Source organism: Chenopodium quinoa, unplaced genomic scaffold (assembly GCF_001683475.1).
Source record: "Chenopodium quinoa cultivar QQ74 unplaced genomic scaffold, ASM168347v1, whole genome shotgun sequence".
In the NCBI taxonomy this organism is placed as follows: domain Eukaryota; kingdom Viridiplantae; phylum Streptophyta; class Magnoliopsida; order Caryophyllales; family Amaranthaceae; genus Chenopodium; species Chenopodium quinoa.
The window spans coordinates 785,673-813,076 of NW_018742966.1; the positions used below are offsets into that span (position 1 = coordinate 785,673).

At 35.4% G+C, this 27,404-nt stretch overlaps 1 protein-coding gene across 4 annotated transcripts; it reads left to right on the top strand.

Annotated features, from left to right (window-relative positions):
* LOC110728976 lies at positions 1–27,217 on the top strand. 4 transcript variants are annotated; one of them, XM_021908664.1, is made up of 21 exons: positions 1–141; positions 827–1,006; positions 2,906–3,161; positions 4,640–4,739; positions 4,827–4,968; positions 5,157–5,421; positions 5,723–6,018; positions 6,565–6,638; positions 7,401–7,554; positions 7,820–8,006; positions 20,125–20,359; positions 20,893–21,396; positions 21,789–21,846; positions 22,919–23,006; positions 23,137–23,211; positions 24,118–24,201; positions 24,389–24,532; positions 25,220–25,301; positions 25,932–26,014; positions 26,107–26,161; positions 26,528–27,217. In XM_021908664.1, exons 2-21 carry the CDS (start codon positions 958–960, stop codon positions 26,588–26,590), a joined length of 2,994 nt encoding a protein of 997 aa, XP_021764356.1. In that variant the 5' UTR covers positions 1–141; positions 827–957; the 3' UTR covers positions 26,591–27,217. The 4 variants fall into 4 exon arrangements, with proteins under 4 accessions (XP_021764356.1, XP_021764354.1, XP_021764355.1 ...); XM_021908662.1 differs by lacking the exon at positions 1–141 and having other exon boundaries at positions 424–1,006; positions 7,823–8,006; XM_021908661.1 differs by lacking the exon at positions 1–141 and having other exon boundaries at positions 425–1,006.
* The last annotated feature ends 187 nt before the right edge of the window (positions 27,218–27,404 follow it).

Below are 27,404 nucleotides of genomic sequence, written 5' to 3' on the forward strand. Positions count from 1 at the left end.
TCATCCTCCATTATTTCCTCCACCACCTTTTCCTTTATTGACGTCAGGTTAATGAAATCGTTGATCAATTTCGATCATAGCAGTGGGTTTGGGCTACAAAATCGCGTTTCTTGATATGATCGACTATTTTTGGGATAATATGTGAGTAAAATATTTGGAATTGATGATGATAAAGGTTATTGTTATGGCTATTGAAAAATTGCAAATTTTTGTACACTGATTATTAGTTAAAATTAATTATTTTTTTTAATTAAAATTTCAAAGTATTGCCAAACACCAGGGTTACTTGATATAGATTGTGTACACAGATTATTTTTCCCAAACAAGTAATTTGTAATTGAAATTCAGGATATCAATTTCCAGAACTGGAATGATATAGTAATTTAAAACGAAATTAGTATTTCCAAACATGCCTTATATTGTGAAAAGTAAAGAGAAAGGGAACTTTAATCCTCATGATCACAAGGACGGGAATGTCCTATGATCTCCTAAAATCAGAATGGAAGTTTTAACCGCTTGATCCATTCCCACTGTCATAACTATAAATACACTAAAATTTGATGTTTTTGGCGTAATTTTTCTGTGTGCTCAAACTCACAGAATTCACATTTGATATCTTCCACCTCGTCTTCCCCATCTCTATACAAAATCGAAATTCTAAAATTCTATCCATGGCAGAAAAACCCTAGATTATCGCGCCACAATTACATCAAAAAGCTTAATTTAACAATAATGGATAAAACCCTAGAAATCCATGTATTGGGGTTAAGCTTATTCTTGCTTGTAATCACTTGTTTATCAGCTGAATCATCGACATGTTTGACAGTATACAAGGAAGGAGGAGCTCCGGCTGTATTCAAATCCCCAAAATGCCCTAGCTGGAAGCTCTCCCATCACCAATTTCCGCCGGGAAGCTCCAAGTGCCATGTCGCCGCTTTTCAAGGTCGCCGGAGTTCGATGGAGGATCGTATTTTATGTGCCCTCGGTGTTCGAATTCCGTTTCCGGGTTCGTAAGATTTTGTTTTATTATCTGGAAGAATTAATTTTTAATTTTGTAGTGATTTCCTGATTTTGATGGGTATTAATTTTTATGTCTTATGTGATTATGTGATTATTGCTTGTGTTTTATGTGTTGGATCATGATGTTGGCTCATTTGAAATGGGGTAATAGAAAAATGGGAATTGAATAGTTGTATGGTAGTGAATATTTGAGATGAAGGAGTAGATTGTGGGCAATAGTGATGCTACCCAACCCCAGGATTAGATTGGTGTAATGTATACAATAAGACATTTAATAAAATCCTGACTGTTGAATAAAGGCAAGCTTTATAGGTATATGGATGCTCATAAGTATCATCCAGTGGGAGCAAAAAGCCTAACTTTTATATGAATATTGCTGATATTTCCCTTTAAATTTGATAGTTTTCTTTCAAGATTGCCAATTGAAGTAGTAAAAGTAGATATATAGCTGGGTGTCATGAGGTTCCTTTGCTGATGTGGACTTGCTTTGTGGTTGGCTCTTGGCTGGTTGTATGCATGAGCGTGTAGCGGAGATTTCTTCTGTGAATGTTTATTCTTTTGCTCCATGTCAATAGGAGAGTAATTAGTAATGACAGCATGATTCTAATTGGTCACGAACGTAAATTTTATCAACTGGACTTAAGCATCTCCTTAATTTCTAGAAGTTTGAACAAGATTTTAATGGGAACATGTTATATTCTGTGGACTATGCATCATGAGTCTATCTGTTCATAGAATGTGGGATGAAAACTTAGGCATTCTGGGTTAGCAGGTCACTTTTGTCTCACAATTGATGCTTATTGTGTTAATTGTACTATGAGTGGCCAAATTGGTAGATTGTTTGGTTTATTCATTGAGTGTTCTATTATTGACTACACCTTGCATGAGTGACAATACTTGTTTCTCCGTATGAGTTGAGGGTTAGCTTACCACAATGTTCTTATATATAAAAAAAAATTCAGGGTGGGTAGGGGGCTGTTAAATGTTCATTATAGCCTGTACAATCTTGTGCATGTTGCTGTATCGGTTTTGGTTCATTTATTGACTTACAAGTTATGTTGTAGGATATTTTTTGAATCTGTTATGTTGGGGTTTTAGTTGCTTAAGCTCTTGTCCAATTCAACTTTATCATTTAGTAGAGACCATTTTCAATCAGTAAATCAATTTAGTGGCTTGTGTTGGTGACTGATGTAGAGATGAGATGTTCAAATGGAATGAATGATAGGTTGGACCTGAGAGGGCGGAATTACTGAAGGACTTTAAACTTTAACATTGACACATTCACAGGATATGGGGATGATTTCCTTTCTCATTTTTCTATGCATTGTATACCTCCCTCCTCTCTCACTCTCTCTATACAATATACAAAGATAAGGATGCCTTGGTATTATTATGCAATCAAATTAACTGGGTGTGAAAGAGAAATCAGAGAAAGAAGACTGCAAAAAGAAGAATTTATTGGATGGAATCTTAACAACCATTTCTTTACATTATATCAAGTTATCAACATAAAAAGAGGAAGGGAGCACTTTTGTAATTTGGTGTGCTCAATCATATGCAGCGTTATCAAATAATCTGTCTGTCTGAAAACTGGTAGTATGTACTTTGAGCATTGGGAACTTTTTCAACTGTTAAATTAAGTAATTAGTGTACATGATTCATCGTAGTGCAGGTAAATTTCATTGTGTTTCGTTCTATTTGGATGGACTTGTTTAGGCCCATCTTTTACCCCTTGTCAAAAAAACAAAAACAAAACGATTCCTCCTAGGTTTTTTTATCCCTCTGCATAGATGACTGCTGGAGTTCAAGTTAGTTCAGAATTTTTGTGAGTACAGATTTATAATGAGTACCTTTGGATTTCTAATTTACATTAGTTTTAGAGCAGGTCCAAATGGATTTACAGAGGTGGATGTGAGCATTGTGGCAGTTTTTGATGGACATAATGGCTCTGAAGCTAGTGATATGGCTTCAAAACTTTTGTTGGAGTATCTTATTCTGCACACTTATTTTCTCCTTGATGCAACGTTTCCTTCCTTTTTAAAGAAATCAATGGGAAGATTGTCAAACAAGGAACTTGTGACATTTTCTTCTCAGTTCTTTAAGGATAGAGAATGGATGTTGCATTTTAATGATCAGCAAAGGTATTAAGTTGACATGTCCACAATCTTCTTTATTTATGTATTTATTGTTTTATATGTTCCCCACCATACATCTTTTAACTCTGTAATGTGTTCCGGGCTCTTTTTTGTTCATGATGAATGGCCAATTACCACATTTGACTTAATTTGAGGATAACATGTATGAGCACCGCCAATTTTCATGTACCTAAAAATCTAATACGTAGTATAGACAATACTGTGCTCTGATTCCTCTGAAGTTAGCTAGGAAGATACTGCATGCTATAGATTTTTAGGCCTTGTTCCTCCTTTGAGGTTCCCTGCACCTGGGTCAAGTTTTGAGAGATTTTTTTTATTCTCCCTTATGCTAGACCAGGTTTGTCGCTATTTGAAGTGTGACTTAAAAGATAAAGGATATTATGTTTCTTGATCTTTGAACTGGGGTACCACATAATTTTAGACCACTGTCTTCTATTAACAGCCGACTATAGTTATGTTCTCAACAAAAAAGGTTATATCAGGATTCAACAAATCTTTTTCTGCAAGTTGAACTTCCATGGAAACGGTTTTTGTAGATAGATTGTAGCCTTGTTGGTTCGCTAGCAATTGTAAGAAAATACTACCTCTGTTAAATTTTTAGTTGCAACAAAGGGGCATTATTTGTGAGACATAAATAAGTTCTTTTCTTGCAACTAAAAATTAACAGAGGTAGTATATTATTCCTACCAATGTATGAAAATGTTTGATTTAAAAATAAAAGATTTCTCCACGGATGTTGCAAGTTGTACTTGCCAAATTTCTTCCTTGATTAGCAATTTCTCATGTCACATGGAAAGTAGCTCTTGGGAAACTTGGAGTTCTTTGCACATTAGCAAAAAAAAAAAAAAAAGAGTGCAAATTTTTTTTCTTCCTTATATGAATTTACATGTATGCTTCTACTCAAACAACATTCCTCTAAACGAACAATTATAGTCCTTTTTATTTAATTATTTGCTTATTTTTTTAAAAAATTGTCTGTTTTATAACATTCTTTAAGATCAAACTGAAAATATAATAACCTTGGATGAACCATTAGAATGTTCAAAGAGTATTCCTTCATAAGAATAAAATATATAAAAAAAAAAGAAAAAAAAATCAGTTAAATGTTGAAAGAGTATGCTTTTCTAGTTAGTGATTGAAATGTACTCCATCTAAACTAAATTCTGAAATTAATAGTTGATAAAGAATAGAGAGGGTATCATCTTTTTCTCATTTGATTTGTTGGTAATCTTTTGACATATTGATATATGCAAATTGTGTTGCCTAGCTTTGATTTAGACAAATAGTAGCAAAAATCTATGCCTGTACAAAGAACATAGTTGTAGCTTGTAGGTTTAAATCTTGGCCGTGTAGGTATCATTGGTTATAAACTTATAAGGTTTATTTATTTATTTTATATAAAAAAAAGTAGAAAAGGAGGTGTTTGTGAGATTGTTAATGTTTGTAATGCTATATGATTTTAGGTTTATGTCTCAAGAAATTTTTGGAGAATCATTTCATTTGGAAATATTGAAGGAAGCATTGCTGAGAACAATCGCTGACATTGATACCACTTTTTCCAAGGCAAGTTTCAAAATATTTTTCTGTTGAGTTGCCTTTCTAGTGTTAGATTATGTTTATGGTTGACAATCATTGAATTGAGCTGTGAAGGAGGCCATCAGATTACAACTTGATTCGGGTTCTACAGCCACAATTGTTTTGATCGTAGATGGTCAGATATTGGTTGCAAATTTAGGAGACTCGAAGGCTTTTTTGTGCTCTGATCATTATCAGCCCCCTGCTGATGCTAAAGGTAACATTATCTTCCCTGAGAGCACCCTTTTTCTATGGAAATGTTCACAAAAGTGAGATAGAATTTACTATCTCGTTTAACCCATTGGTCTATGATTGTATATTACGTGCAAGGGGTAGTCGCCTTGCAGGCTATTATGTTTTGCATTGACCATGTGGTAAAGTTCTAGTTTGCTGGAATCATTGCAGCCACTGCTTTAAGGATATATAGGCAGAAACTACGTGATGGTACTGTACTGAGATTTAAGGATTGTGAAATCTGTAAAATGGTGGCTTCCAAAGGAGTGAAACTTTTGGTTGTGAAAGAATTGACTAGTGATCATCGGCCAGACAGGGATGATGAGAAGTCCCGAGTTGAAAATGCTGGTGGTTATGTTATTGAGTGGAGTGGAGTTCCTCGTATTAATGGGCGTCTTGCTGTGTCAAGGGCTATTGGTGATGTGCCTTTCAAAAGGTAATAAAGAAAACTGTGCTCTGTAGCACAATCCTGTCTCTTTAATGTACTCTGTGTGTGTATGTTTTTTTTTTTTTTTTTTTTTTTTTTTTTTTTTTTTTTGTGGGGGGGGGGGGGTGTTCACACTACTTCACTGTGACATTCAGAAATTTCTTGTGATCAGTTTCGGTTGAGTGTGTGTTTATTTTAAATATTCAATAATTAAAATGTTTATTTGGTCTGTGCGAGTGTGCATTTTTTAAATTTATTTTTAAACTTTTCTAAAATAACAGGATTGTGTATTTTATTTCATTGGTTGCAGGTATGGTGTTATAGCTGCTCCAGAGATTACAGATTGGCAACTCCTGAATGACAATGACAGCTATCTCATAGCTGCATCCGATGGTGTTTTTGAGGGGTTGGACTCAAAGGATGTTTGTGATCTTTTGTGGGAAGTGCAAAATGATGACCTATTAGGATCACAGGTTTCTCCTGCTTGTTCAGATTCTTTAGCTGACTGCATAATAAGCACAGCTTTTGAGCGAGGAAGTGCAGATAATATGGCTACTGCTGTTGTTCCATTAAGATTGATGAGTTTATCTAAAACCTCTCTAAATGGTAAGTATGCTATTTATTAAGGATTTTGAATTTAATCTTGAAAATGGTAGTGGTAGTGTGATAGAAAGAAGAATCCACGGAGATGGAAATCTATCTCCATCTCTGTTTAAATATGTCCGGCATTTAATGTAAAGCATAACTAGATAATTAACATGATTAAATGTTAATTGTTACTTTATTGAGAAGGTATGGCCAAGATATTAATTTATTGAGTTGGCTTCTCAATATCAAAATCATTACAGGTCCTCTTGTAGATTTTTTTCAGCCTTGTTGTGATTGGAAATAACTTGGTTGAAATGTTTGGGCTTACATTTCTTGGTTCTGGAACTTTCATTTAAGTTTAATCTGTAGCAGTTTATTTTATTTATTAACTTTTAAATATAGGTTTTGCATGGTTACATTTATTGTCCATTGTGCTGCGCTTTCTTTGGTCAACATTTTTATTGATCCATAATCCATTTGTTGCATTGATTATCTTTACCATGCATTGTCTCATCAGTCTTGTTCTTCTTTGCTTATTCTTCTTTGCTTTTGTCAATGTTTTAGCTGCAGAAATTCCCATCAGTCTTGTTCAACTGAAACATGCTTACCCTATTGTGGCAAAGTTTGACAGGTTATTGGTAAGTAAAAGCCAAATTTGTCTTGAACAAAGTAGTAGGGGGTTCTAAGGGAATTTGTTCGGCATTTATTTAATTATCCTAAAAGGAATGCATAAATTTTCTTCGACTCATGGGGGCTTATGCTGACTTTGTATATCACTTTGCTGTTGTGAGTTCTGCTTTTTCTAATTTTCCTTTCTCATTCTGGTCATAATTTCCCTTCTAAACTCTTGCTAACTACACTTGAACTGATGTCCTTGTCGGGTCCTTTCGAAAAAACTTGAATTAGTACAATTGACTATGCTCATAAATCCCTTTGATTACTGCACTTTTGTTGCTTTGTTTTCTTTTGTATGTTGTGCGTTAGTGCCATGATTGTATGTATAACCTCTTTGATCATCTTACCATTTATATCTCAAGATGTAGGGATGGCAGCAAAGATTTTTCATTTGGTCCTGAGATGTAAATGGTAAGATGAACCTACCTCTTTTTTTACTATGACTTTGACTAGGAGAAAACTTAATGCCATAGCCTGTTTGCATTAATGTTCTAGGTACCAAGTAATCCTTTTAATTCTACCGTTCCTCAGAAAGATAAAAGCATATTTGGCTATGTGCTTTAAAGTATTTGTTTTAATTTTTTTTTTTCGAAGCCCGTGATTTATGTCATTAAATTAATAGAGGCCATTAAATTTTTTAGTATTAAGCTATGCTGGGTTCCCATTTGACCATGTCTATGGGCCAAAATTTTCTTGTAAAGTTTTGACAGTCATTTTTGCTTCAGGTGGAAAGCAAGCAAGGTAATTTTGGCTGTTACTATTTGTATGAGAACCTTAAGGAATATGAGGAGGATACTTTTAGTCATCCAGAGGATGAAATATATGAAGATCTTTATGACATCCCTCATGCTCTCCCTGGGCGCCTTGATCATACCTGTGGTGAGTGGAGCTGTCCCCTGGTTTTGAGTTTGTATAATATATATCGTTTTATTGAACAAAATGTGCTCTCTTTCCTCCCAATATTTTTTTCTTTAATCATTATTAAGTTAGGAGGGAAAAATGGTGATTGGCGTGGAAAGTTCATCCTTTTTACATTCTATCAAGTAGTTATTATTTTCAGCTACGGATTGTAGTGTCTTTTTCAAGTTTTACAGTGTGACAGTATGCGAAGTATGACTATTAGATTGTTTACCTTTGGAATTAGGAGAATCTGCAAAGTTAAATGTGGAGAACGACTTTTGCTTTCACTCTGAGATGATCTCTGATGGTAGTAATGATGATAGCCGATATCCTGAAGATCTTTCCAGTTTCCTTTCCCTGCTTGAATCAATCCCTTTTCAGCATGCTGAATCTAGTTTTGGATCATTTGAGGAAGCTAAACCTGAAATGAGGTATAAACTCTTTTTTCTTTGCCACAACTCTTTGCATAGTATTTAGGAATCTATGTATCTTTTGATTTTCGAGCTCTGTTTTAAATTTTCCTTTAAGCTTAAAGATAGAGATGTCAAAAGTTGACCCTACCCGAAATACCAACTCAAACCCGATTATTAATTGACCTATTTGAACCCGAAAAAATGGTGACCCAAACCCGACCTGACCCGACCCGAAACCAACCCTAGACCCGAGTTGACCCGAGTATGTGAGACCCGAACCCGAACATATACTCACCTGGAGGACCCGAATGTAATCCGTAAATTATTGACCTGAACTGAACCCGACTTGAACCGAAATTGACCTAAACCCGTTTTAACCCGTCAAAACCCGATTTTAACCCGACCCGTTCCTAACCGTACCCGAATTTAACCCAACCTGTTACAAACCCGATCCGAAATCAACCCGACTTGTTATTGACCTGACCCTAATTCAACCCGACTTGTTACCCGAATTTTACCACACGTATTACTAACCCGACCCAAAAATTTAACGCGATCTATTACTGACCTGACTCGAAATCAACACGACTTGTTATTGACTCGACCTAAATTCAACCCAAATTATTCCTGACCCGATTTCAAATCACCTTAAATGCAATTTAGACCAACTTATTATTGTTGATCAAAGCATTTTGTCTAGGGAGACCAAGTCAGTCCAGGCAGCAAAAGAAAAGAGCATCATCCTCAAATTTAAGAGTTAAATATAGTATTACCTCCGTTTCTTTTTAGTTGACACGTTTTGACTTTAGCACTATTCATCCACCTTCATTTGACCATATTTTGTGCTTTGTATGTAATGAAAAATATAGTCATGTGGGATCTTGTTAGATTTATCACGTAATATACTTTCAAAATATCAACTTTTCAAAATTTTTGCTTATCGATAATTAAAGATATTAATGAATTGAATAAGTGCATTGGCAAACGTGACTAAAGAAACGTGTCAACTAAAAAGAAACGGAAGAAGTATATATTTGTTGTATGGTCAAAAAACAAGCTAGCCATACTTTTCAAGCTAGCATAGCTAGCGAGACTAAATGCTTTCGAAATTGCCTCAAATAGCCAAGGTCGGTATAGAGCTTGCCAGCAAGCAAGCGAACAAGGAGATAATTATCTTCCTAAATTATAAACTATAGTTCCCTAGTATATTGCCATATATATTATAGTCAAAGGAAATAATTAGCATGATAAAAATGATAATTATCTATATATAGTTAGTTGAATCCGAATATGACCTGACTTGGAAATGACCCGACCTGATTGTAACCTACAAATTATTGACTTGAACATAACCCGACTTGATTTCGAGAATGACTCGACTTGAAAATGACCCAACCTGATTATAACCCGAAAATTATTGACTTGAACCAACCCAACTTGAACCCGAGAATAACACGACTTGAAAATGACCCAACCTGATTATAGCCTGCAAATTATTGACTTGAACCGAACCCGACTCAAACCCGAAAATGACCCGACTTGATTCTAACCTGCAAATTATTGACTTGAACCAAACCCGACTTGAACCCCAGAATTACCCTAACCCATTTTAACCCCTGAAAACCCGAATTAAACCCGACCTATTGTTCACCCGACCCGAATGTAACCCGACATGTAATTAACTCGACCTAAACTCGACTCAAACCCGATAAGAAGTATGACCCGAATCAAGAATGACTCAACCCAAACCCGACCCGCATAGGTTATGGAATTAATCTGAATTGACCCGACCCGACCCAAGTTGACCTGACCCACTCTTACCGACCCAAACCCGACCCGTTTAGCCAAATTGACAGCTCTATCTGAAACCTCAAAAATTTCTCAAAAAGCGTGGATAATAGCCTTCAATTTTGGAATTTTTTGACTTTTTTCACTCGGAAATAAAAATTACCGAAATGTTTACGATGATCCCTAATACGCTCCGGGAGTCCAATTGGATAAATGGAACAATCCAATAAGCCTTTAAACGACCATTTTACTGGTTTACAACTTGCACCGATTTCATTAACTAAAGCTTACCACGAACATTTATGACAACATATAATAATAAAAAATAGATCCAAACAACATTATATGACCCCAAGATGTATCCCCTAAGATCTCAATGCTTTTCGACACCAGGCCCCCCCGAAACATTCGAAATTTCTCAAAAAAGCGTGGATATTAGCCTTCAATTTTGGAATTTTTTGACTTTTTTTTCGCCCGGATATAAAATTTGCCGAAATGTTTACCATGGTCCCAATTATCCTTCGGGGGTCCAATTGGGAGGGTGGAACCACCCAATTTGCCTTTAAACGTCCAATTTACCGGGTTACAACTTACACCGAATTAATTAATTCAAGCCTACCACGAACATTTATGACAACAAATAATGATCATATATGGTTCCAAACGACATTATATGACCCTGATATGTATCCCCTAAAATTTCAAGACTTTTTGACACAGGGCCCCGAAAACTCCAAAAATTCTCAAATTTGAATTTTTTTGACTTTTTTCACCCGTAAATAAAATTTACCGAAATGTTTACATGGTCTCTAATATCCTTCGGGAGTCTAATTGGGTGGGTGGAACCATCCAATTTACCTTTAAACGAGCAATTTATCGGTTTACGAGTTGCGCCGATTTCATTTACTCAAGCCTACCCCACCAACGTTTATGACAACATATAATGATCATATATGGTTCCAAACGACATTATGACCCCGAGATGTATCCCCTACAATCTAAAGGTTTTTCGACACCGGGCCTCAAAACCTCCAAAATTTCTCAAAAGCGTGGATATTAGCCTTCAAATTTTGAGTTTCTTTTTTTACTTTTCTTCGCTCGGAAATAAAAATTTCCGAAATGTTTATTATGGTACCTAATATCCTTAGGCAGTCCAATTGGGTGGGTGGAACCATCCTATTTGCCTTTAAACCGCCAATTTACCGGTTTACAACTTATACCGATTAAATTAACTCAAGCCTACTACAAACATTTATGACAACATATAATGATCATATATAGTTCCAAACGACATTACATGACCCCGAGATGTATTCCCTTAAATCTCAAAACTTTTCGACACCGTGCCTCGAAGCATCCCAAATTTCTCAAAAAGGGTGGATTTGAATTTTGGAATTTTTGACTTTTTTTTGCCCAGAAATAAAAATTACCGAAATGTTTACCATGGTCCCTAATACCCTTCGGGAGTCCTATTAGGTGGGTGGAAGCAACCAATTTGCTTTGAAACGACCAATTTACCGGTTTACAACTTGCACCGATTTCATGAATTCAAGACTAACACGGACATTTATGGCAACATATAATGATAATTTATGGTTCCAAACGGCATAATATGACCACGAGATGTATCACCTAAAATCTCATTTTTTTTCGACACCAGCCCCAAAAATTCTCAAAAAGCATGGATTAGCCTTCAATTTTGGAATTTTTTTAATTTTTTTCGCCCGGAAATAAAAAAAAAATGGCGAAATGTTTACCATGATCCCTAATACCCATTAGGATACCAATTGGGTGGGTGGAACCATCCTATTTGCCTTTTGCACCAATTTAATTAACTCAAGCCTACTACGGACATTTATGACAATATATAATAATCATAAATGGTTCCAAATGGCTTTATATGACCCAGAGATGTATCCCCTAAAATCTCAAAAAATTTCGACAACGGGCCTCGAAACATCCCAAATTTCTCAAAAAGCTTGGATTTCAATTTTGGAATTTTTTACTTTTTTTTTTCTTGAAAATAAAAATTGTCGAAATATTTACCATGATCCCTAATTCTCGTTGGGATTCCAATTGGGTGTGTGGAACCATCCAATTTGCCTTTAAATGACCGATTTACCGGCATACAACGTGCACCAATTTCATTAACTCAAGCCTACCACGAACATTTATAACAACAAATAATGATCATATATGGTTTCAAACGGCATTATATGACCTCGAGATATATCACCTAAAATTTCAAGACTTTTCGACTCCAGGTCTCGAATCCTCCAAAATTTATCAAAAAGTGTGGATATTAGCCTTGAATTTTGGAATTTTTTTATTTTCTTTTTTTGCCCGAAAAAAAAATTGTCGAAATGGAACCATCCAATTTGCCTTTAAACGGCGAATTTACCGATTTACAACTTGCACTAATTTCATTAATTCAAGCCTACCACGAACATTTATGACAACATATAATGATCATAAATGGTTCCAAACTACATTATATGACCCAGAGATGTATCACCTAAAATTTCAAGGCTTTTCAACACCGGGCCTCGAAACCTCCAAAGTTTGTCAAAAAGCTTGGATATTAGTCTTCAATTTTGGAATTTTTTGACTTTTTTCGCTCGAAAATAAAAATTGCCTAAATATTTACCACCGTCCCTAATACCCTCCGGGAGTCCAATTGGGTGGGTGGAACCATCCAATTTGCCTTTAAATAGCTTATTTACCGGTTTTAAACTTGCACCGATTTCATTAACTCAAGCCTACCACTAGACCTGGTTATTGGGCGGGTCGGGTCAGGGTCGGTTGTGGGTCAGGGTCAAAGAGGGTCACATTTTATAGGGTCAATATAGAATCGGGCCAATGCGGGTTGCGAGTCGATAATGGGCGGGCCTTCAAAATATCAATTAAAATAAATATTGGATAAAGCCATTATTAAATACGTATGAATACAAATTAATCTATATAATTATTTTTACATTATGTATTTTCTTTATGAACTAAATTGGAAAAACATGTTGGCCCTATATTGACCCTACCCAATAAGGGCCCTGTCCATTAATAGCCTTGTCCATTAAAAGCCCCATAAGCTTGGCCCTGACCCTATTATCATTGTGCTACCCTGTCCAATAACCACCTCTACCTACCACTAACATCTATGACAACATATAATGATCATATATGGTTCTAAACGTTATTATATGACCATCCAATTTACCTTTAAACGGCCAATTTACCAGTTTACAATTTACACCGATTTCATTAACTCAAGCAAACGACGAACATTTATGACAACAAATAGTGAACATATATGGTTCCAAATGACATTATGTGACCCAGAGATGTATTCCCTAGAATCTCTAAGGTTTTCAATAACAAGCATGAAATCTCCAAAATTTCTCAAAAAGCCTTTAATTTTTGAATTTTTAGACTTTTTTTTCTCGCCCGGAAATAATAATTGCAAAATGTTTACCATGGTCCCCTAATACCCTTTCGTGAGTCCAATTGGGTAGGTGGAACCATCCAAATTGCCTTTAAACGACCTATTTATCGGTTTATAACTTGCACTGATTTAATTAACTCAAACCTATCACGAACATTTATGACAACAAATAATGATAGTATATGGTCCCAAACGGCATTAAATGGCCCCGATATAGATCCCCTAGAATTTCAAGTATTTTCGACACCGGGCCCCAAATTCTCAAAAAGCGTGGATATTAGCTTTCAATTTTGAAAATTTTGACTTTTTTTCGCTCGGAAATAAAATAGCCAAATTTTTTACCATGATCCTTAATATCGCCCGGGAGTCCCATTGGGTGGGTGAAACCATCCGATTTGCCTTTAAACGAACAATTTACCGGTTTACAACTTGCACCGATTTCATTAACTCAAGCCTACCACGAACATTTATGACAACAAATAATGATCATATATGGCTCCAAACAACATTATGTGACCCCGAGATGTATCTCCTAAAATTTCTCAAAAAAACGTGGATATTAGTCTTCAATTTTGGAATTTTTTGACTTTTTTTTCTTCTCCCGGAAATAATAATTGCCGAAATGTTTACTATGGTTCCTAATACCCTCTGGGAGTTCTATTGGGTTAGTGGAACCATCCAATTTGCCTTAAAACGGCCAATTTACCGTTTACAACTTGCACCGATTTCTTTAACTCAAGCCTACCACATTTATGACAACAAATAATGATCATATTTGGTTCCAATAGCATTATATGACCCCGAGATGTATCCCCTAAAATTTCAAGACTTTTCAACACTGGGCTCCGTAACCTCCAAAATTTCTCAAAAAGCGTGGATATTAGTCTTCAATTTTGAATTTTTTTGAATTTTTTTCTCCCGAAAATAAAAATTGCCGAAATTTTTAACATGGTCCCTAATACCCTCCAGGAGTCCTATTGGGTTGGTGGAACCATCCAATTTGCCTTTAAATAGCCGATTTAATTACCGGTTTATAACTTTTGGGATTTCATTAAATCAAGCCTACTACGAACATTTATGACAACATATAATGATCATATATAGTTCCAAACGACATTATATGACTCCGAGATGTATCCCCTAAAATATTTATACTTTTCTACACTATGCCCCGAAACCTTCAGAATTTCTCAAAAAGCGTGGATATTAGCCTTTAATTTGGATTTTTTACTTTTTTTCTCGCCCGGAAATAAAAATTGCAAAATGTTTACCATGGTCCCTAATACCCTTTCGTGAGTCCAATAAGGTGGGTGGAACCATCCAATTTGCATTTAAACGACCTATTAACCGGTTTATAACTTGCAATGATTTCATTAATTCAAGCCTATCACGAACATTTATGACAACAAATAATGATAGTATATGGTTCTAAACGGCATTAAATGATCCCGATTTGTATCCCCTAGAATTTCAAGTATTTTCGACACCGGGCCCCGAATTCTCAAAAATTTCTCAAAAAGCGTGGATATTAGCTTTCAAATTTGAAAATTTTGACTTTTTTTCCCTCGTAAATAAAATTGCCAAATTTTTTACCATGATCCTTAATATCGTCCGGGAGTCCCATTGGGTGGGTAGAACCATCCGATTTGCCTTTAAACGAACAATTTACCGGTTTACAATTTGCACTGATTTCATTAACTCAAGCCTACCACGAACATTTATGACAACAAATAATGATCATATATGGCTCCAAACAGAATTATGTGACCCCGAGATGTATCCCCTAAAATTTCAAGACTTTCCGACACTAGGCCCCGAAACCTCCAAAATTTCTCAAAAAGCGTGGATATTAGTCTTCAATTTTGGAATTTTTTGACTTTTTTTTTCTCCCGGAATAATAATTGCCGAAATGTTTACCATGGTCCCTAATACTCTCTTGGAGTTCTATTGGGTTAGTGGAACCATCCAATTTGTCTTTAAACGGCCAATTTACCGGTTTACAATTTGCACCGATTTCTTTAACTCAAGCCTACCACTAACATTTACTACAACAAATAATGATCATATATGTTTCCAATAGCATTATATGATCTCGAGATGTATCCCCTAAAATTTCAAGACATTTCGACACTGGGCCTCTAAACCTCCAAAATTTCTCAAAAAGCGTGGATATTAGTCCTCAATTTTGGAATTTCTTGACTTTTTTTCTCCCGAAAATAAAAATTGCCGAAATTTTTATCATGTTCCCTAATACCCTCCATGAGTCCTATTGGGTTGGTTGAACTATCCAATTTGCCTTTAAACAGCCAATTTAATTACCGGTTTACAACTTGCACGGAGTTCATTAAATCAAGCCCGATACGAACATTTATGACAACATATAATGACCATATATAGTTCCAAACGACATTGTATGACCCCAACATGTATCACCTAAAATATTAATACTTTTTTACACTATGCCCCGAAACCTCCAAGATTTCTATAAAAGCGTGGATATTAGCCTTTAATTTTAGAATTTTAAGACTTTTTTTCACCATGAAATAAAAATTGGCGAAATGTTTACCATGGTCTCTAATACTCTCCGAGAGTCCAATTGGGTGGGTGGAACCAACCAATTTGCCTTTAAACGACCTATTTACTGGTTGGTTTATAACTTGCACTGATTTCATTAAATCAAGCCTATCACGAACATTTATGACAACAAATATTGATAGTATATGGTTCCAAACGGCATTAAATGACCCCGTTATATATCCCCTAGAATTTCAAGTATTTTCGACACCAAGCCCCGAATTCTCTAAAATTTCTCAAATAGCGTGGATATTAGCTTACAATTTTGAACATTTTGATTTTTTTTCGTTCGGAAATAAAATTGCCGAATTTTTTACCAGGATCCTTAATATCGTCCGGGAGACCCATTGGGTGGGTGGAACCATCATATTTGCCTTTAAACGAACAGTTTACCGGTTTACAACTTGCACCTATTTTATTAACCCAAGCCTACCACGAACATTTATGACAACAAATAATGATCATATATGGCTCCAAACAACATTATGTGACCCCGAGATGTATCTCCTAAAATTTCAAGACTTTTCGACACTAGGCCCTAAAACCTCCAAAATTTCTCAAAAAGCGTGGATATTAGTCTTCAATTTTGGAATTTTTTGACATTTTTTTTATCTCTTGGAAATTATAATTGCCGAAATGTTTACCACGGTCCCTAATACCCTCTTGGAGTTCTATTGGGTTAGTGGAACCATCCAATTTGTCTTTAAACGGCCAATTTACCGGTTTACAAGTTGCACCGATTTCTTTAACTCAAGCCTACCACTAACATTTACTACAACAAATAATGATCATATATGTTTCCAATAGCATTATATGATCTCGAGATGTATCCCCTAAAATTTCAAGACATTTCGACACTGGGCCTCTAAACCTCCAAAATTTCTCAAAAAGCGTGGATATTAGTCCTCAATTTTGGAATTTCTTGACTTTTTTTCTCCCGAAAATAAAAATTGCCGAAATTTTTATCATGTTCCCTAATACCCTCCATGAGTCCTATTGGGTTGGTTGAACTATCCAATTTGCCTTTAAACAGCCAATTTAATTACCGGTTTACAACTTGCACGGAGTTCATTAAATCAAGCCCGATACGAACATTTATGACAACATATAATGATCATATATAGTTCCAAACGGCATTATATGACCCCGAGATGTATCACCTAAAATATTAATACTTTTCTACAGTATGCCCCGAAACCTCCAAGATTTCTAAAAAGCGTGGATATTATTAGCCTTTAATTTTGAAATTTTTAGACTTTTTTTTCGCCTGGAAATAAAACTTGGCGAAATATTTACCATGGTCTCTAATACTCTCCGAGAGTCCAATTGGGTGGGTGGAACCAACCAATTTGCCTTTAAACGACCTATTTACTGGTTGGTTTATAACTTGCACTGATTTCATTAAATCAAGCCTATCACGAACATTTATGACAACAAATAATGATAGTATATGGTTCCAAACGGTATTAAATGACCCCGATATGTATCCCGTAGAATTTCAAGTATTTTCAACACCGGGCCTCGAATTCTCAAAAAGTGTTGATATTGGCTTTCAATTTTTAAAATTTTGACTTTTTTTCGGTCGGAAATAAAATTGCCGAATTTTTTCCCATGATCCTTTATATTGTCCGGGATTCCCATTGGGTGGGTGGAACCATCCGATTTGCCTTTAAACGAACAATTTACCGGTTTACAACTTGCACTGATTTCATTAACTCAAGCCTACCACGAACATTTGTGACAACAAATAATGATCATATATGGCTCCAAACAGCATTATGTGACCCCAAGATGTATCTCCTAAAATTTCAAGACTTTTCGACACTAGGCCCTGAAACCTCCAAAATTTCTCAAAAAGCGTGGATATTTGTCTTTAATTTTTTGGAAATTTTTGACTTTTGTTTTTCTCTTAAAAATAATAATTGCCGAAATGTTTACCATGGTCCCTAATACCCTCTTGGAGTTCTATTGGGTTAGTGAAACCATCCAATTTGTCTTTAAACGACCAATTTACCGGTTTACAATTTGCACCGATTTCTTTAACTCAAGCCTACCACTAATATTTATGACAACAAATAATGATGATATATGGTTCAAATAGCATTATATGACTCCTAGATGTATCCCTAAAATTTCAAGACTTTTCGACACTAGGCCTCGAAACCTCCAAAATTTCTAAAAAAGCGTGGATATTAGTCTTCAATTTTGGAATTTTTTGACTTTTTTTCTCCCGAAAATAAAAATTGCCGAAATTATTAACATGTTCCCTCATACCCTCCAGGAGTCCTATTGGGTTGGTTGAACCATCCAATTTGCCTTTAAACAACTAATTTTATTAACGGTTTATAACTTGCACGGATTTCATTAAATCAAGCCTACTACGAACATTTATGACAACATATAATGATCATATATAGTTCCAAACGGCATTATATGACCCCGAGATGTATCACCGAAAATATTAATACTTTTCTAAACTATGCCCCGAAACCTCCAAAATTTCTAATAAAATGTGGATATTAGCCTTTAATTTTGGAATTTTTAGACTTTTTTTTTGCCTGAAAATAAAATTTGGCGAAATGTTTACCATGGTCCCTAATACCCCCCGAGAGTCCAATTGGGTGGGTGGAACCATCCAATTTGCTTTTAAACGACCAATTTACCGGTTTACAATTTGCACCGATTTCATTATTTCAAGCCTGCCACGAACATTTATGGCAAAAAATAATGATCATATATGGTTCCAAACGACACTATATGACCCCGAAATGTATCCCATAGAATTTCAAGACTTTTTCGACACCATGCCTCGAATCCTTCAAAATCTCTCATAAAGCTTGGATATTAGCCTTTAATTTTGGAAATTTTTGACTTTTTTTATTCCGAAAATAAAAATTGCCAAAATGTTTATCATGGTCCCTATTACCCTCTGGAAGTCCAATTGGGTGTGTGGAACCATTCAATTTGCTTTTAAACGGCCAATTTACCGGTTTACAACTTGCACCGATTACCGGTTTACATTGGCCAATATAATTAACTTGCAATGAACCCGACTTAAACCAAAATTGACCCAAACTCGTTTTAACCCGTCAAAACCCGAATTTAACTCGACTTGTAACTAACCTGACTTGAATTCAACTTAACTGTTCCTAATCCGACCTGAATTTAACCTAACCTGTTACGAACCCGACCCAAAATCAACTCGACTTGTTATCGACATAACCCAAATTCAACCTTACTTGTTATTGACCCGACCCGAATTTTACCATATCTATTAATTACCCAACCCAAAAATTCATCCCGATCTGTTACTAACCCGACTCGAAATTAACACGAGTTGTTATTGACCCGACCTAAATTCAACCCAAATTGTTCCTGACCCGATTTCAAATCACCTTAAATGCAGATTAGACCACCTTATTATTGTTGATCAAAGCATTTTGTTTTGGGAGACCAAGTCGGTCCTAGCCAGCAAAAGAAAGGAGAATCATCCTCAAATTTAAGAGTTAAATATAGTATATATTTGTTATATGGTCAAAGGAGATAATTATCTTCCTAAATTATAGACTATTGTTCCCTAGTATATTGCCATATATATATTATAGTCAAAGGAAATAATTAGCTTGATAAAAATGATAATTATCTATTTATAGTTAGTTGAACCCGAATATGACCTGATTTGGAAATGACCCGACCTGAATGTAAACTTCAAATTATTGACTTGAACATAACCCGACTTGAATCCGAAAATGACCCGACTTGGAAATGACCCAACCTGATTATAACCCGCAAATTATTGACTTGAACCGAACCCGACTTGAACCTGAGAATGACCCGACCTGATCGACTTGAACCGAACCCGAGAATGACCCGACCTGATTCTAACCTGCAAATTATTGACTTGAACCGAACTCGAGAATTACCCTAACCCGTTTTAACCCGTGAAAACCCGAATTAAACCCGACCTATTGTTTACCCGACCCGAATGTAACCCGACTTGTTATTAACCCGACCTAACCCGATAAGAAGTATGACTCGACGTGACCCGACTGAAGCATGACCCAACCCAAACCCGACCCGCATAGGTTATGAAATTAATCTGAATTGACCCGACCCAGTCTTACCCGACCCAAACCCAACCCGTTTACCCGAATTGACAGCTCTACTTACAGATTTTGAAAATGAAATCAAAGACGAAGAAGGTTTACTAGTTTTTCTTCTTCAATTTTCTTTTTTATTATTCCTGTTTTTCTAATTATGAGTTCATGATGCTGATCTCTGGTTCTTCCTCATATAGCATTAAACTATATATTTTTATTTTTTTTCAATGAATAGGTATATCCTAAGGAAAAGGTTTGGCCAGGGAGCATATGGTGAGGTTTGGTTGGCTTTTCAGTGGAATTGTTCTCAAGGAGAAAATGCCAGGAATTGGAATCAGAATAACAGAACTTTTTCCAGACACCATCTTAATATGGAGTCATGCAATGAAAATTCAGAAAACTCCTCATCACGTTATGATTGTCCTAGTGGTTCCTCTGATAGTAACCTGTTCATTTTGAAGCGCATAATGGTAGGTCTGAGTAGTGAGTACTTATGATTTATTTCTTTATCGTCCATTTGGTGGTCTTTTCTCCTGCATATTGCTAAGTTACCATTATCATTCTGCTCTTTTGACTTCAGCTTATTAATCATGCTGTTATTTTCTGTTGTCATTCATTGAAAGAATTTCTTCTATGCGATATGCCTGGTAAGCTGCATTAAAGTACATTTGTTTGTGTTTAGGGAATATATTTTTGCTTTTTTTGCGGAAGCCTATATTATGTGTGCATTTATGTTAAGCAAAGGGTTATCGTCATGTTACTCATGTACCTTAAATGAATTGTCTGCTATCATTTAAAAGGTGCGGAGATTTATCAACTTAAATGCAAGTATTTAGTTTCTTTTTATTATGAACAGGTGGAGAGAGGAGTGTGCATTTATGTTAAGCAAAGGGTTATCGTCATGTTACTCATGTACCTTAAATGAATTGTCTGCTATCATTTAAAAGGTGCGGAGATTTATCAACTTAAATGCAAGTATTTAGTTTCTTTTTATTATGAACAGGTGGAGAGAGGATCCTCTGTTTACCTGAGTGGGTTGCGGGAGAAGTATTTTGGTGAAATATTCTTAAATGCTTCAACATCTCTAGGAGGGTTTCTACCATCTACAATGTCAAGCTTATTATTTAGAAAACCTGGAGCCAATTCTTATGGTCCTTTTGGAACAGACGAAAATCTTAGAATTGTTATTCAGGAGAGTGAGGATTTTGAGAATCCTGGAGATGGGTTTATGCATGGAAATGGAACATGGACAGTGATTTATGAAGACGGCCTTGATCATATTGCAAGATATGTGGAATCTTTTGAGTCTCGTTCTAATGAAATATGGCTTGTTTTTAGGCATGAAGGCGTTTCTTTGTCAAAGCTTATGTACGCAACTGGAGATGTCGATGAAATCCCGTCAGAAAGAACTGGACATGCTCAGGTATTGCGCCCGTCAAAATGGTGGCATTGGCTTAAGACAACAAAAGCAGGACATGAGGAAATGAGGAGTGTTATCAAGCAGTTGGTGCGTGCTTATAAAGGTTTTTAATGCAACGTCGTTATTTGAGTTGTTTTATTCAGTTATCTTATCTTGTTCAGGTGCAACTTATGGCTTGTGTTTTTAATGTTAAAATTTAAATGAAGAATGAATAGGAGCATGCTTATGCTAGAAAGTTGTCTTACATATTCAGAATGCTTGTCTTGGCCAATCTGTTAGTCTGACCTAGCAATTGGAGTTCCATATTTCAATATAGCTTCGTGCATGTGTAGAAATTTTTTATTATTTAATTATTTTGGATCTTAGGACTAGAACTTTACCAAGCCTTTTTTTTTTTTTAAACTTCCGTATGCTTGTCATTGTTACCTGTTTGAGTTCTTACTTGGACTTCCTGAGATAATTTCTTTTCTTTGTCTCAGTTGGTGGCACTTAAGTCTTGTCATGATCGTAATATTACCCACAGAGATATAAAACCTGGTGAGGATCTTGATACCCTGTGTTACTATTCATCCTGAAATGGTGATGCATAATCTCCATTTTATTTCTGCATAATTAAATAATAAGAAAATTAGAAGGATTTGTAAAACATATTAATAGTTGTTTATAGGCTATCAATCATTTAAGAGATGAACGTGGCATGTTAGGGTCTCACGAATTGTATGTAGTTTTTTTTCATGTGCTTAAGGTTCTATTCAGGTGATTTATCTTTGCAAAATATTGAAGGAAACTTGCTTTAATCTTTTATGGATCTCTTTCTATGGACCTTATGAGTAAACTATGTGATCAGTCACTAATCAATCATCCTAGTCAAAGCTATATCTCATAATTGTTGATTACAATAAAGTCAGGGCTCTTAAGTTTAATTGTCTGTTTTCAATCAAATTAGTAAGTTCAGAGAAGGGAATACAAGGTGAAATCAAGAAGATTTACGGTTTGTTTGGATAACAAAGAAGGAAAGAAAAGAAGGGGAGGGAGAATGGAGGAAGGGAAGGGAAAAGAAAGGGAGGGGGAGGTGAGCTCCATTTTCCCTCCAAATCTCTCCAATTTTGGAGAGATTATGGTTATTATAGAGAGAGGGAAAATAGATCCTTCCCCTTCCTTCCCCCAATCTTTTACCCAAACAAGAGATTTTGTCCCCCTCCATTTCTCTTCTCTTCTTTTCCTTCCATTTCTTCCTATCCAAACAAAGTGTTAATGTGTGGAATTATATGACTGGCCTCTCTTTATTTTGCCTGTTATTTCTTTCTATTTTCAAATTGATACACTGTGAGAATTGTTTCTTTTTTTGGTACCTTTTTTTTTTAAAAAAAAACCTATATTTTGGGTCTTTCCACTAAAATCTTCTATTGCTTCCATATTTCATTAGTTTGTTAAAATTTAATATTGGATCAAGACAAAGCAACCTTGCATATTAAAATTTATTATGGCTCCGTTAAGCTCACACATTGGCTATCTCCTTTTGATTTCTGACCATACAATTAATTTTGACTCTTAGATTTAAATTGAATTTCTGGTTCTTGGATATTGATTTGAGAATTTGTTTCTGCAGAGAACATGGTAATATGCGTTGAAGATCAGGATACAGGGGAATGCGTTAAGGGAAAATCAATTGGAGATCTAAAAGTTGCAGGAAAAATGTATGCACTCCTTTTACAGTAGTTTTGTAAAAAAATTAATTTTATTACTGGTTTCTATACATGAAAATGGATATTTTAGACTCCAATATTACCTCAATTGTGCCACCTTTGGTGAATGTTGGTCTGTCAGGCGTATTATTGACTTCGGTAGTGCAATTGATGACTTCACCATGAGGCGTTTATATGGATTTAAAGGCCCATCTAGGTACTTTCCAAACTTGAGACCTTTGCATTTCCTTTAGATATCTTTCATTAATTCTAATCAGAATTGTTGTTCACAGCCACAGTTCATGTCTGGTTTTTTCATACTGTTATTAGATCATGTATGATGTGATGAAGTGTTAAAGTTCATAGATTATATGTAATTCTATTAATGCTTTCTCCCTTTCCTAGTTAGGATCATATTAAGATTTCTTTGAGACTAGATGAAATCTGTTTCTCAGCCTAAATATAGTTGTTTTTGTTGGTGCTACTAAGCTCAGTTGGTAGTCTTTGGAGGATTAGATATTGTTTACATTTCTGCCCTTTATGAAACCTTTTAAACCAAAAGGGGAAAAAAAGGGTTGCTAGAGCTAGAGCATATAGAAAAAACAGCACTTCTAACTTTCTTATTATGATACAGATTTCCTGAATTCAGATAGGGCTATTAAGATGTTCATATGAAAACATACGACTACATCATTTGAGTTGCTTATATGTGATATATTATCTTCAGAGGCAGGTTCTATCCTTGCTGACTGCATTTATATCACACGTGGACTGCAAATATTCATTTGTCTTCTATCTATTGCTGTAATTATTATTATTTTGTTTTTGATCCCTCAATCACTAGTCATTGCGAAAGGAGAAAGACAGAAAGAAGACACAAGTCTAATCATGATCTGTCATTTCAAACAATGTATTATCTTCAAAGAGGGAAATTAACATAAAGTATTATTTTCATCCATAATCTATCAATCCTGTATTTGAAGGTTTTTATGACTGAGAATTTGTAGTCAGAAATATACTGTGTTCTATTGTAGGTTTCTACTGTGGGTCACATATTTTCCTTTTTTAAAAATTTATTTTGAAATTTTATTAATTTTATTTATTTATTTATTTTTTATTACAGAGCTGAACAGACATTTGAGTACACTCCCCCGGAAGCTTTATTGAATACAAGTTGGTTTCAGGGACCTACAAGCAGAACTCTCAAGTATCCAATTCAATTAGCTGAAAAGTTTATCTTCTTGAAGAATTTTTTCATATTTATTTATTTTACTTACATGTACATACCTTTACGTTAGCTACAACACTCAATATTGGAACAACCCAATAATGAAGCACATAAATGCCCTACCTGTTTTCCAGATACATATGTTCTAAGTTCCTTTTTTTGGTAGGTATGATATGTGGAGTGTTGGAGTTGTATTCTTGGAGATGGTATTGGGATCAACAGATGTTTTCCAGATTAGCTCTTTATCCCATGCCCTTCTAGATAAGCTTCTTGAAGGTTGGAATGAAGACTTGAAGGAGCTTGCTTATAGGTGAGATCTGTCATAATGTTTTATGTTCATAAATGATCTACCTACTTCACCGAATTGATTCTTTGCTGTTGACACTATAAGTGATTGAAGTGACGAATGTTTTTTTATTGCATGGAAGAAGTTCATGTTGTCCCATGGAAGGATTTCCTGTTGTCCTGCTAGCCTTGCTTTAAAAGATGTTTGCCTTTTTTTTGCTCACCTATAACTGTGTCAGATGATTTATGGGTGTTTTGCTCAGTGAAAAGCTAAAACAATTTCAAATGTGAATTATTTGTGCAGGAGATAGTTATATCTTCTGTGGTCAGCTGTTGCTCATGGAAATTCTGAAAATTTTCTTTTCTTTGATTGCAAATTTGCAATGCTGCATGCTAATGTGTTATCAACTTATCATTATGATGTCAAAGATAGTTTTAACATACACTTGATAAACTGGGGTTTAAGTTTGAAATTGTAGTTTGAGCATCTTACTACTATGATATCTTTGCCTTAGTTGAATGATCACCGGCAATGAAGCATTTAAAATTCTGCTTCAGTATCTATCTCCACAAGTGAAATATGGCTTATGGACTCATGGTGTTGAATGATGCTAATATGTTGTTTAATGAATAATCATGTACATGAAAGTATTATTGAGAAACTAAAGCTGTTATTGCTGATAAGATGCTACTTTTTATCTCACTTGGTCAGGCTTAGGTCCTTCATGGAAATGTGCATATTAGTCCCTGGCCATTCCACTACACGTCATCCTGGCAAGGGTCCACAAGACCAGGTGAATATCTTATATGTAGAATCTGTTTTAGGCTAACCTTGAACTTTATTTTAACTTTCCGTTGTTCTGTATTGATCAAGATAGTCATGTCACGTATTTTTCTGTTTGCCCCGAGTTTAAACCTGATTGCCCTTTCTTTTTGATTGATTTTATTTGATCCCACTAATTATATAATGTATTATTTTATATAATAATTTGGGAAGGTCTTGATTTATTATTTTGTGACTACTTGCACTCACATAGTGGTTGTGATTATCACAATCAGTGATTGTGCTTCCACCTGCCATCTCCAAAGTCCCAACCATAAATGTTGGGTGTTTGGTTCACATTTCCCCAACTCAAATATTGGGTGGGATTCATTGTCACCTTGCTGGGTTTGCTTTCCCAGCCTTTAAGTTATTTGGTCTTCTTGTGGATTGAGCCCCCCACCCCCTTTCCCCCCACAAAAAGAGCTCTCTGGGGCTGGTCCTCTAGAAGGAAAAAAAAGGCAGTGCTTGTGCTTGGCAAACAGAGATGACATGATCTACAGAATCAGAACTATTTGCTTTACTGTTAATACTATTCTATGTGGTTGACTGTATTCCAATTCATTCAAATGTGCTGGTTAATATACTAAATTTATATCTGCAGGCTAAAGCTTCACCGGCTTCATGGAAATGTTCTGAAGAATTCTTCTCGAATCTTATAAAAAGTAGAGACCCTCTTAATATAGGGTTAGTTACCATTACTCATAATTATTTGGTTGAACTTACATCATACTGGTCAGGTTATAGACACTCTTGAACCTGACTCACATTGTTATCAGGTTTCCAAATGTCTGGGCCATGCGTCTAGTACGACAGCTTTTACGTTGGGATCCGGTAAGTCTCTGTAATTTTATTTTTCTTCTAATTATTATCTGGTGAAGTGTTTTTCATGATGTAAAAAAATCTCTTTTCCATTATTATACAAAGTAAATTACCGATGTTCAGTAACCAAATTAGCTTTGGTCTTTGGATGGAATTGAGTCTATTGGCTAATGGCTATAATGGGTTGTGTGAATATTTGGATACTAGTAACTAAAAAGTGTGCATAAAAGGCAGCATTTACGCACGTTTCTGCAACTAGGTTGAATGGTTTAACTTCATAGTTATCTGGTGATATGGATCGTATGCTCTGCATATTACTTTAAGGTTAACTTCTGCTTTGTGTTTTATAGAATTTTTGTTCTCATGTTATGTGTACAGGATGATCGATTGACTGTGGATGATGCTCTGCAGCATCCTTATTTCCAATCACCTCCCAGCTGATCATTGAAAGTTTGGAACTATAAGTGCATTCTTTCGTGAAAAAGAATAGTTAGCGTCAGGGGTCAGCAACTCAGCATATAACAATTAATGAGGGGGCAGAGGAAAGGAGTGAATGACTTATTCATGGTTTATATAAACCACGCCCTTCAGGATGAGCTGGATGTGACAAGAGACAGAAATGCTTGGTGTTGTTTCTGAGGGGGTTTCTAGATCATTGTACTTTGAGACCAAGAATCAGAATAGTTAATTCTCTGTCAAAGTTGCAAAAAGATGATAAAACCCTGAAGATATAATCTTCTCGATGTTCAGAAACACACAAGAAGAGAAAGCCGTCACTAATTTTCCCATCAAGACGATGCCAACAAGGAAGTGGCAAGGAAAGACTTGCCTACACCTATTTTGTGTCGTCTTTTTTTTACCTTTGTATGTAAGCCATCCATGCAGATGTTGTAGAAGTAACTATACGTGCTTACTGAAGTATCAAATCAGAAGTATATGATTTCATTATTCAGAAGCAGGGTTGTAAATTTGTAGCAGGATTAGAATTTTGACAGATTTTAGTGCAAATTAGCTGATGTATTTGGAGATTTCATTTCAACATCTAATATACCTTTTACTTTGCGTATATTTCATTCGCTTTTTTTCCTTGAAAAACCTAACCAGAATTAGAACGCAGAAAAAGAAGTTCGAAAAAGGAATATCAACAAAATGCTTAAAACAGGAGGCTTGAGTAATCATGCAGACAATCAGACAGGAGATTTAAGAAAGACAAGGAAGCACAGTGACATACTGGTATGTATTACAAGCACAGGGA

Bases quoted from the DNA above. Each gene is read 5' to 3' on its own strand.
- LOC110728976 (XM_021908661.1), top strand. From the start codon at position 733: ATGGATAAAACCCTAGAAATCCATGTATTGGGGTTAAGCTTATTCTTG. The intron at 23,007-23,136 runs GTATGCACTCCT...TTGGTCTGTCAG, and splicing joins CTAAAAGTTGCAGGAAAAAT to GCGTATTATTGACTTCGGTA. The intron at 26,015-26,106 runs GTTAGTTACCAT...CATTGTTATCAG, and splicing joins AGAGACCCTCTTAATATAGG to GTTTCCAAATGTCTGGGCCA.